This window comes from Dermacentor variabilis, chromosome 4 (genome assembly GCF_050947875.1).
Source record: "Dermacentor variabilis isolate Ectoservices chromosome 4, ASM5094787v1, whole genome shotgun sequence".
NCBI lineage: Eukaryota > Metazoa > Arthropoda > Arachnida > Ixodida > Ixodidae > Dermacentor > Dermacentor variabilis.
In genome coordinates this window covers 58866633-58879146 of record NC_134571.1, presented here as the reverse complement: position 1 = coordinate 58879146, position 12514 = coordinate 58866633, and the positions used below count along the sequence as shown (strand labels likewise).

At 48.8% G+C, this 12514-nt stretch overlaps 1 protein-coding gene across 1 annotated transcript in view; it reads left to right on the top strand.

Moving 5' to 3' along the window:
• LOC142578212 (uncharacterized) overlaps positions 1-5207 on the top strand; it is a 50306-nt gene extending 45099 nt beyond the window's left edge. The window contains exons 22-23 of the mRNA XM_075687615.1: positions 3295-3480; positions 4270-5207. Of these exons, the coding sequence (XP_075543730.1) occupies positions 3295-3480; positions 4270-4503 (420 nt within the window). The 3' untranslated portion in view covers positions 4504-5207. The remainder of the gene's footprint in view (positions 1-3294; positions 3481-4269) is intronic.
• Positions 5208-12514: the final 7307 nt, after the last annotated feature.

The following is a 12514-nucleotide window of genomic DNA, read 5'->3' as shown; positions in this document are numbered from 1 at the left end:
GTCGTAGTTTGACTCGACAGGCGAAGCACTGATTGCCGACAGCAAATTGTTAGACAGCTATACGAAGTAAGATTATTCGTTTTGTCAGCTGCCTAAACTGTTGTAAAATTTCTCAAACTAAATTATCAAGCACGTTATCACGCGCGCACAGGCAACCGCGGATACATCTCGCTCGATGACCGCTCGCTGTCACAACGCTGGCGTGATGAAAATTTGCAGCAGAATTGGTCGAGCGAATTCCTCTTCGTGCCACCTCCCGCTTATATATATATATATATATATATATATATATATATATATATATATATATATATATATATATATATATATGTAGAGAGAGAGAGAGAGAGAGAGAGGTGCGCGTGAACACAACGCGCACGACGCCATCAGCTATCTGAGGTCGGCTAGACTTCGAACCCAGCGCAGATTGCCTCCAAGACCGGACGCGCGCGGCCGCCGCAGCTAGAGTAACAGAGGAAATGCGCACTAGCCTGCCCCCTCTCCCATCCCCTCCTGACGCGCCGACACCTCCCTGATCCCCCCGTTGTGCGCGTGATAAGACAGCGCCCACCCTTCCCACCTTCCTCCCTCGCGTGCGCGAAAGACACCGTCGCAGCGAGCCCCCGTCCTTCTCGACTCACCTTCTCAAGCTTTCGCTCGCACCTACAGCATACGGAGCCCGGCCGCGACGTTATCGCACTTGGAGTTTGTACGGAATATCACGGCAACGCCAACGGCGATAATTCGCCTGGATGGTCCACATAATTGATATCGCAATAAAAGGTATTACTTGCGTAGCATAACTATATATATAGAGACCTGTCTTGCGACTGGATGTGTACTGCGGACATATGAATAGCTGTTCACGTAGAAAACAATGGATATATTTGAGGAACAGTTCAAAGATAACGCTTTCTCTGAGATGATAGACGGGTAAGTGCGAGAGCAGCCTTCATACAGCGGAGACGCTAAAATTAGATACATACTATAAAACGAACGGAGTTATATTGGACAAGTGCTGGTTTTCCCGAGTCTTTATTGCTTGTAATACGTGAACATGGAGGAAGCAATAGCAATATATATGTTACACGACTGCCTACGCCTATAGCCGCTTTGTTGGATAAAATGAGTTCGCAAGTGGTTCGCAAAGTGAACTAGGTAACATCCAGAGACAGCCCTCGTTTAGGCCAGTAAACGCCTACCGTCGTGGTACAATCCTTGCGATGGGCGCTGCTCACTCACAATGCCCAGGCCTCTCTCGCCTTGGGGCAATCTTGTGTATGGTTTTGCGTCAACTTTAATTCTCAAACTGTGCTATTTATGTTTGTTCGCGGTTTTGAAATAAACGAAATAGAGATCAGAATTGTGCTTGCCGCACCGTAACTGTCTAGCTAGCGACGGACACCTGAACATCGGCAAACATGGATGGAAGTAGTGGGGTAAAATGTGAACAACGCACGAGAGAGTAGGTAGAGGCAGTGAGCGAAAGAGAGAGAACAGTAAGCAGAAGAATATGGGGGCTATTTGCAGAAGAGCACTTACAGTGTGTTGTGAAATACGCCGTTGTGCGGCCCAAAAATCATTACACGACCGCTTTTAGTACAACAGTAAACGCCCGAAGCTGGGTCTGCTGTGTCCGTCCGTCCACCCTTTCCGTTACGCTGTCATCATCATCCAGTCGCTGACATCATGTCACCCTCGTCAGGTCAGCTCCCCAGTTTCGCCCTTATATGGCGAAGAATAACTTCGTTTTCTGGTAGATTTTAGCACGCACAATCGTCACAAAGAAGGAACACACGGACACAAGCACATGACACAAGGACAGCGTTTGTGTTCCTTTCTGTTTTGTGCCCTTGTCGATTGTTCACGCTAAAATCTACGAGAAAATAAATGCGCACCAAGTCGCCCAACTTTCTATTCTAGTGCAGAACTTCGCATACTAACGCCGCCCCTGGGAATCGGAAGGACCTCATGGCCCTGCGGCAACGTCCAGTGGAACGCCATAGCAGCTGCATCAGAACGTAACAGTGCATTTGCGTGCGCCACGGCGCGCGCACGTAATAGAGGTCTGCTGGGCCGCACAAACGCGACGTATGTCAGCGTGAGGAAAGTGCACGTCATGGTGGTTACGTGTCCTGTTTTGATTTCTGCGTCGCCCTGCAGGGACATCACCGACCTGACATGCTCGAGCACGATGCTTTTTCGCATGAAGCCAACAGAAAGTGAAGCCGATGAAAGCGCAGGGAAAAATTAACTGTTGCTTTCAGTAAAATGCAGAAGTCCGCTGTTTAAGGGATATGTTCCACATCCTCCCGCATGACTGATAGTGGCGCTGGCTAACACACTGTCTCAGGGCTAGATCTAGCACGCATACACAAATACATAAGAAAGTCGACGGAGGGACGGCTGCCGCTGTATCTCGATGCTAGAATTATAGCATGCGCAATGCGGAAGGCGTAGGTTCGACTCTCATCTACGGCAAGTTGTCTTTTCGCGCAAGTTTCATTTCCCCTTTCCAACATCCTACATTTCCATCAAAAGAACAAGCAATTGGTACTTGCACGGGAGCTCCCGTATGGGAGCCGAAACGTCTTGTGGTCGGCGTCTTCCTTTCTGACCTTTGACATTTTTTTAGGCGCCCGTTCCTGCATTGAGCGTCGGCGTCCCTCAGCGTCCCTCCGCGTAACCGACAGAACGAAAAATGAAAGAGCGAACGCTGAGCGCAACTGGGGATGAAAGACGGCGAAAGTGAAGAGAGCGCGGGGAGAGAAGTGGAGGAGGAGGTTGCTGCGGAAACATGAGGCGGAAAGCGGAGGAGGAGGAGGGCATGGCGAAAGCGTGAGAGTAGCTCGCCTCGTCTGTTCAACGATGACGTAAGCGATAAGGTTAAGGAATACGGCGAGCGCGTCCATCGATACCGTATATGGAAACGAAGCGCTGCATGCATGAGCAGAGGTCTGTCTGCGGCGGCTGCTGTGCATCGCGGCCACGCGTCACCCACACGCTACGTCTCGCGATCTTCCGATTAGCGAGGCAGTCGCGCCACACTTTCCTTTGTTTGCAACGCGCCGCACGAGACGGAATGTCCGCGCCACAATATATCGCGAAATGAAAACACATATAGAGCTGCGCTGAAATTTCGCATTAGGGAGTATCGTAATCGTCAGTGATTTATTTATTTTTTTACTTCACTCTGTGTTGACTTTTCACGGGGTTATGTAAGCAACGAAAAATTTGGTTCCTTGGTTCCTTTCAATGTATTCGGTTGCCGCGCGCGCCTTGCCTTTTAATTAGCAGTACGAAGACGACTTCTTCAAGCAGCTCGAGATGACCGACAACGGGAGCCGGTTGGAAGAAGTGCTGCGTAACCTGTCGCACCGTGGGTTCGGCATGCAGCTCTTCTCCAAGGCTGTCACCGCCTCCAAGCACATGCACAGCGATCTGGAGCCACAGGCGCGCATGGAGCGCATCAGAAACGTCGTAAGCGAGACAGCTTCGAGGCTTTTTTGCCTGTTTTCAACTATAAGCGGTCGCTGTGGCGAACCCACAGGCAGCCAGTTGAGAAAGGGCCGTTATAACAGCGTGCAAAAGGACAGTGATGGCCAGACGCAGACTAATCTGTATTGGGCTCATGTATACGCATATAAATCATCCTCGTTAGCATGCATCAAGGTTTTAAACAGAAGCGGGACGACGGCTCAGCGTTCTTTAATCTTCGTCGTCGTCGTCTTCGCCGTCGTTGTTGTTGTTGCCATTGCCTGCAAACATGGCAGCAACAGAAACGAAGATTTAACAGTGGACTTTCTTTAAAACGCGGGTAAATAAACATAAGCGCTAGAAATAGCGCGCCACAAACAACAGGAACCGATGTTTTCAAACGTGCTCTAAAACTTGGTATTGACATATTTGCCGTAAATAAAGAATAAAAATTCTATATAATTATATAATTAACTATAACGCAATCTGCTTAATTGCGAGAACAGAGAAATTCTGCTTCCGTTGGCTGTCGACAACGTACACTTGTTTACGCCCGCACGAATAAAAAGCCTCGCGGATTTCCTCTTTATCTAGATGCATGACGTCCAGGACACCGTGCATACGTTGAAGGTACATGATTAGTACCTGCTTTACCGTTATGAGCGAATTTACGAAGAGTCGGTATACAACAGACGTACCATCGATTATATTCACCGATAACCGTACTTCCATTTGCAAAGCGCGCCAATGGTATCGCACTCCGGGCTTTTTTTTTTTTCCTTGGCCTTGCAGTACCAGCGGGTGAAGGTCTCCTTCGAGGCGGAGCGCCAGCGCAAGGACAAGTTAGAAGAGCAGCTCACGAAAGCCCCGGACGAGGCTACGCGCCAGGCGCTCCGCCCGTCGCTCGAACAGTGCGAACAGCGGCTCAAGGGCCTCAACCTGGTCCTCCTCTACTACGCGTCGGGCCTCAAGCACATCTACGAGGAGCACGACGAAGGCTCGGAGCGCTCGGAGGTCCCCGCGTAGCAGTGCCTGCGCGCATATACATGTATATACATTCCTAACAAGCGGCCAAGTATACACTCGCCCACTTTCGACATCGCTAGCCATGACGAGGCCTAGTCGAATACATATAGAGTCTTCAGCGTTGAATCGGAAATAGTGGAACGACGTCGTGTTCACATCAATGCATAACGGCGTAGCGTTCGCAAAGGGCAGCCGTAAGCGTTCGTGTTACATGCTTTAGTTTGGATAGCGTAGACTTCGAATAGCCTTGCAGCTCAGCTGTTGAAATGAGACGCGGCTAATCATTTTGAATCTCGAATCTAAGCTGTGGCAGTTGTTTACTGCCCGCATGCTGACCGATTATATGGCTCGAACTGAAATGTATGTCTTCTCAGTTCTTATGCTAAAAGTTTTACCTGGGTAAATGGGGTGGCGACCGTGGTTCGAACAACCACAAACAGTATACGTATACCGCCGTATCTATATATCCACGATGCGATTGTCACCAGAGCGTTTCCTGAGTCACCTTAATCTGTATGAAAGCTGCTGTAATATACTCGCTCATTCCCAGCATGAGAAGTTGTAAGTGGTCAATTGCCCAAGACTTAGAGGGACATTAATTGCGAGAAGTCTGTTAAGATCGTGTGTGCAAACCATTCGTTCTCTACTCGACTAGACGATTGCGAATTTTGAGAGGTAATATATTTTACAAGGAATAATTTTCTTCTTGGCTACTGTCAATCGAACTTAGATTGTGAGTCTGAATACGCACGGCGGCGACTGGATTTCCTCAAGTTCGCCCTCGTTGCGATAGTGCGCTCGCCATATTGTTGTGCTATACAAGCTGCTATGTTGAATACATTTCGAAAAGCAAATACAAACGTTGTCGAATGGCACTCCATAAGGTGCGCCATCATATAATATTTATTAGTTTTTATCCGGGGACTTTACTTGGACGCTGTGTACAAGAATATCCCCGTATACTGTCGAGGAAAAGATTATGCAGATTATGGACTATAGGCAGCTAAGCAAATTGCAGCGACGAGAGCAAACGCCGTCTATTCTCAGTTTCAAGATGATTGTGACAGGGTCGAAATATTTATAGCGGCGTCAGCCAAACAGTTTCCTGACCAAGGTCACTACTTTGGCCCTACCATCGTCCAACTATTATGAGAATGGGTAGTACATGGATTCGCCTAGTCTTCGTGCCTTGTGGCTTCAGACGTTCTTGTGGCAATATTTATTAGGTATGTCCAAGTTTCCAAGAGATCACACTTGTCACAACGCATGCAAGCCTTAAGATGAGCCAGGGGACGACGAGCAAGAAGGCGGTTTGCCATATTTATCGACACTTACCCTGTTAGCTTATAGGCCTGCAAACATAGCTGCGTAGTTCTCGAGGGCCGAATTCAATATGCTTTTCTGTTGCAAGGGCTGTTTACCATTGGCCGCCCGCCTTCGCTAATGACAATTCCGTCATCACGATTGGCTGGCACCCGCTCTCGCGAACAGTGCACGATCGTTCTTGTGTATAAGAGCCCAGTAATTTCCTTCTTAGTCATACCAAAAGCAATTTATACTCTCCTAAAGGGGTGGCGTTGTGTTCTCAAAACAAGTGCCTCAATTGCACGATTCCGTGGCCAATTTCATCGCCGCCTTTCCCATTCCCAAGAAGAAAAAAAGAGAAAAAAAAGCAACCGCTGACAAGTCTTAACGTGTACGCACGCATTTTCTTTTTCCGCGGTTTAGAAGGCGTTCTGCCCAAGAAACACGAATACAAAAAGAAATATAAGATACGTGCACCTTCTATATCAGCTACAGCGCGTATATAAGAGGGAAGCCCCAACCACTTGAAGCGCTGCTACAGCCGCTCAAAACATACGGCTTCAGATCACGGCGGTGTGTCTCAAACATGGCACAAGCATGCATGTATTCTATAGCACTTGCAACAAAGTTGTTGATCGGGAGCTATCAGTCAGCCTTCACGCTCACAGCGATAAGAGAGAAGCGTGACGTTCACTTACTGTATACAGTCGATGGCCCACGTGCTCTATATAATCTCGGTGGGGGGGGGGGGGGGGGGGGAGAACAGGAGAGAAAGTGCTCAAGACATCTTGCACGATAATCTGTGGCGCGCATGCAGGACGTTCGGCGGCTTGCAGGAAGCCGAGCCCTCCAAGAAGCAACCACAAGTGGGTACTCGAAGACACGAGTTCGCAGTAGACTCTCCGAATCCACAAGCTTCAGCCTGTTTAATCATTGCCCGTGGAGCTCGGTTTGGCCTAAAGCTGTGATCTGTGGACTATCGACGCGATGTCATGGTGCGGAAACTCGTATACATCGGGCAAATCGAAGTCATGAACTTCGGTAACGACAAAAAGGCACCGTAAAAAATCGAGTGACCATCCCAGCCCTGCATGTCCAGCGAAGCTGTTGAAAACCATCACTACAGCTGCTGAAGGGGGTATATATATGCAATGCTTTATTGCTTTAGAGTAATGGTAGTAATGGTTATTTGGAGTAAACGGAGCAATGGTAATTTTGACAGCACGCCGCCGCTGGTCGTATCGTCATTTAATTTTCTCCTTGCCGCTCCTTTTATTCATGCTGCTCCCCTGGAGTCTCAACTATGCGTTACCTACACATAACGGTGCTGCAACGACAATGAAATCAGTTACTAGGCTTGTTCTTTTATACACGAAAGGTTAGTGATGTCACTCCCCACGTCACAAGCTGCCGTTGCCGTGGCAGCTTGCGCAACAGCAATCTTTACCGGGAAGCATTTTTACAATTGCTAGTAAGTACACCGGGGCGTTGCGTTTCGCGAGGCGCTCGACGTTTCTGCGCAGGCGCGAGTAAGAGCGGATGCCAGAGAGAGAATTTGGGGGCCTTTGGTCCTTGAATATCTGACTGCCTAGGCACTGCGGTAGAGAAGTTTCTTTGCGCGTGTTGCATGCGTTTGTCCCTAGGCATGCCGGCATGCTTGCTTGCTAAGTAGCTCAGGCTTGGCAGATCCTGGCTAGAGGGGCTCGGTGCTAACTGTGCGTAAACTAGTGTGTGCTAGAATAAGATTTGTCTAGTACACTCTAGCGTAAACTCACGGCCAGACAGGCCGGACTGCAGCGGTAATAAACATTCGCCCATTTCGCTCTGGCGGCATTGCATTCCTGCATGGATTGCCGCCGCGTCGCGTTCACCTTCGTGACAAATACAGCATGTGGTTCCTGCTTGTTTCTGGCGCTGTGTCAGAAAGGATTTCGTTAGTCTACTTCGACGCGTCCGACGTAGAGACGCACGAAATATGTTGAAAATCATGCTCTACCGTAAATGATCTCTTGAAAATACAATTTACCTTTGAACGTTACTTTTGGTTCTCGTGCGCAATCGCGCCATATAGCACTTATAGTCACCCTAGAAAGCGTCTTCCAAGCAAATCTTAATGGGTAAGTGAATGTGCTGCTGAAATGTAGCTTGTGTAGCATCGTCAACTGCAGTTCACATGCTTTGTGCGCGTTGGCTCGTCCGTGTCGCACTTGCCTGCTGCGCCGTGGTGCACGCTTTCGCTCTGAAAGCTGGGACAGGAAAGATGTGTTCGGCCTTCTTCTACTCAGCGTTGCGTACTGCATAGTCATTGCTCGTGCTCGAGTACTGTTACGTACTCCAGGGTAGCGTACCGTACTGCTGCCGAGAAGTAGCGACGCCTGCCTATCGAAGCTCGACCGACATTACTTATTGGGTAGCGTGGCGTTGTCGGCGGGCTGCAGGCATCCGGTAGATCATGGCGACCAAGCAAGGGCGAGACGATTTGCTAGTGCGAAACTTGCACTGTTTATTCAAAGGTAGTTGAAAGAAAATAAGAAAAGCATGATGTATGAAGTCTGAAGTCTCTCAAAAGTACATTTCGGAGCCCCTTAAATAGGCTCTCTACAAGTGTGGGCGGGATCTTGCTTCCGTCGATGACACGTGACAGGCACGGAGACAGGGCCCCTCCTGCAATACCGAGCTCGGGAAGGAGAAGTCGATCCTCTTTTCGACGAATCCGGAGAGAAGGTCGGGTGAATGACCTCTCCGGCGTCGTGGGGTCCGGCCAAGAGAGGGTAAGGGGGGGATGAGGTAGCACCCACGGTGCCACGACCATGAGAGGTGAAGGGGATGAGGTAGCACCCACGGTGCCACGACCATACCGAACAGCACGTATTCGAGCACCCGACGGCCACGCAACGCGTCTACATTCTTGCAACAGCTGAAATCACGAGCGAAACAAGGAGAACGCACCCGAGAGAGAGAGCGAGAGAGAAACAACTTCATGTAGTCGCCTGCAGAACGACACCATGACTAAATGGCGCCGTGACGCGGGCCCTGACGACTTCTCAGCGGATGGTCTCTACTCAACTCCAGTGCGTGTTACTCCCGCGGTCGGTCGCCCTGAGGGGCAACGTTCCGTCGGTGTCGCTCGGCCTTTGTCTTTCAAGAGCCGCCGAGACCTGCTGGACGGCCCAGGTTTGGCTTTCGTGGTCGTAGCATTCCGCCGCAGCCGAGAGAGACTCCCGTGAACTCGCAAATGATGAGCGAGCAATGCGCCTGACTGCCTAGGCGCAACATGGCGCAACTGAGGAATCGACAGTTGCGTATACCGTTCAATGTTCGCCATGCATCGCTACCGCTTTGCTGCAAGGTGCGCGCGTCGTCTGCATAGGCGTTATTTAACAACTGCTAATAACAAAATTAGACAATTATCAGCCGTGCGGCTTTGCCAAGATTACTTTGAAAGTATACGCTAGGAAGTTATAGCCAATTTAGCCCAACTGAAATTTCGTTGCGATTGGTCGTTAAGTTCCCTTGTACAAATGCTCCTTCAGGCTGAGGCGTCCCTTATTCATCTATACAGTTGATCAAGAACCGTTGCTGTTACATTAGCTCTATTGTAGCATTTGGATATTCCCTTTGAGAGTGGACAACGCATAATCGCCATCCGTAAACATTTTCTTCTTCTTTAAGAAAATCGCAGGTGTACCAGCTCAGACAGCATACATTCAATAACTTAGTATGCAAAGCAAAAAAAGAAAGAAATATGATGAAAGTGCCAGAAATAGGCATCAAAACTTGTCGATTCTACACCCTAACGTTCACTGTGGCAGCAGAAATGCGTGCAAAGCTGGAGACACGAGTCGTTTGTGTACTTTTCAGTTACCCTCCAAAGCAGCAACGCAATGTGCACAAATGCAATGGTACCGTTCACTCGCCTATGCCGTGTCGTTGACCGATTGGTGCAAGCGTCGCGTGCCCCAAGGCAATTGTTCCGGTATGCGCGCATGCAATGCAGACGCCTCACGACAGCAACTGTGTCCGGTCGGTCGGGCGAGCACAATGCGAACGAGCACCGCTTTATCAAGAATCGCAAGCGCGTTTGGCAGTACTTGCGAGACACGTGGATTGGCCAGTGGCCGTTCGTGGCGCCTGCAATGGCGATGGCGGCTACACGAGCGCCTGCAGCTTTCGCTTTGTTTCTGTACGCCTGAACAGACGGGAATTAAGGTGCGAGGACGACGAAAGCCGACAAAAATGCACCGAATTATCTTACCATCAGCGCGCAGCATAAAATTGTGACTGTGCGACCGTGTTCAGGCGTTGCCCGGCGTGATTGCAGATTGACGCCTTGAGAGCGAGAATGCCGATTTCAGCTTGAAAAATTCAACTTCTTTCTTTTTTTTTTCGAGGCGCACGAGATGGTCACACAACCCAGCTGCACATTCGTCGTTCGTTGGAGCTACTGGGTGCGCACTCCCTATTGCAGGGTCAAACGTGGAAAACATGAAGCCAAGTTAATTGGTACGCTGTGCATTGCCTCCTTGTAGGGACAGACAAGAACCAAGCACTGCCAAAAGTACGAGTTAATAGACTAGCTCTTTATTGGGCGAACTTCTGCCCAATACGACAAGCAGCACCCTAGTCCCAACGATAGCGGCCGACGCAGTCGTCGGCCGTAATCTGATGCGCCGTGTCGAGCTCATGCGCCAGCTATGCGTGTCTCAACGTGTATACGTCTCAAATTATTAACCCTGGTGCTCGGATGCATTCGCGAACACGCAAACACGGCCGCACTGAAGGCAAGGTCGATCCAAATAGGTCGCGAAGCTTCGGGCGAAAAGCGGTTCAGTACGAATTGTCACCCATATCAGCAAGGGGGGTTATGGGAGATGCGATTGAAGCGCGACTATGTTTGGAGCAAACAAACATTGGGAAAGAAAAAAGCGTTCTTTTTTTAATTCAAGCGAGACCACAGTTAGATTCATTCAACGAAAATAAAATTCCTGGTCAATTTTATATATTCGTGACGAGTTAAGAAAATACAAGTTTGTTTAATTTTATTATTGTTAATAAATACATTTCCTTTTAGCGCCCATCGTTGCAGCGGGCGGTGACGCCACTATCCCTCGCAATGCAATGCACGTCTTGAAATGAGCAGAGAGGCGCGCTCGTAAAGTTCACTTGTTGAAATACGCCCCCCTCACACGTTGTGCTTTCTTGCTTGTCGAAGTTTGTCTAAATTTGGTGACACGGGTAGCTCCATCGCTTCTTAATCTGTTCAGTCAAAACTAGAGAGTTACGACCGCCAGATAATTGTGTAGTTGTTTTCGTGCGACTGCGCTGGCCGACGGGCTTGGCATCCGACGATAAGATCAGTACTCCACACAAAGCTTTCGTCGGCCTCCGAAGAAAGTATGTTGTGTGCAGGGGTGTGATTTCGACAACCGTACGGCTGGCCTTTTCCTGCGTCGCTTTCCGCGCTGAAAGCTCGAAACGCCCATCAAGTCGAATGGCGGGGCATTTTAATGTATAGCTCCAAAGGCAGGCCAACAAAACAAATTGCGTGTCTTCGAAAACTAAATTACGTCACTTCTGCTTTTAACGGACATGACGTAACATTATTTTTTTTTCCCGCCGGAAGTGTTCCCACCACATACAAATGGCGCTAACCCCCCATGAACCGCCGATGGACCGCCATGTTTTGAACGTATTGGCTCCCATGGAGGCTTCGCTACCAGGTATACTGCTGAAGGGCCCACGCGCTCCTTCACTATATCCTTGAAGCCCTTGAACAACAAGTGTCGTTAAAAACGCCTGCGAGCACATTCATTCATGCTGAATGACCAGCTCTTCATAGGCACCGTCATCGCGTATCGATAAGAAATCGTTCACATTTTTTGTAAAGATCTTTTTCCGCAATGTAACCGAGAGATCGCCCATGCACATCTCGAGGAAACCCTGCAGACCTGTAATGATGCGCTGGCAGAGCTGCGAAACCTACATGAACGGCATTTTCCTGTTTACCTGTCCTCGTTCCTTGCGAAATCGCAGCAGCGCTGCATGCGAGATGGAATCTGATGCGTTTATGGTTACGCACTAGCTGCAGCACTTAAAAGGCGATATAGCTACCAAAGTTGCGACGCCTGTGTTTTTTACTTAGCTTAGGTGTAGACTACGAGTGGGAAATGAATTTAAATGTATTGATCGGATGCCATTCGAAAACGTTTTGCTTTTATTTTTGTCGATCGGCTCATGAAGTTCTTGTGTTATAGAAGGACACATCGTCTACTCAACTTTACAGGTACGGGATGACGGTTGAATGGGCGTGCGTGATAGCTGGATATGTAATTTTTATGTCATATATGTCATTTTATTGTTTCTGACACATCACAGGTCAGAGGAAGGTACGGCTAAAGGCAGAAGAGACTGCCTGACAATGGCCCTACCACCACGTGCACTGTTCATCAGTAGCGTGAACATTCTATAAGAAATTGAACATCAGATAGCGGATGCACTGTACGGGAAAAAAAAAAAAAGAAGCTTGGTACAGCAAAATTAGTGACAATAACACACACAAAAATATTTTTTTACGTGCATCGTAAACCACATGGTGTTTGAGGTCATATACGTATTCTGCGCAGGTGTACAGGACAACAAATAAGGCTTTACAACATTTTCGAAACGAGACGTTGACATACACTCTTTCACATTAGCTAGAATTTGC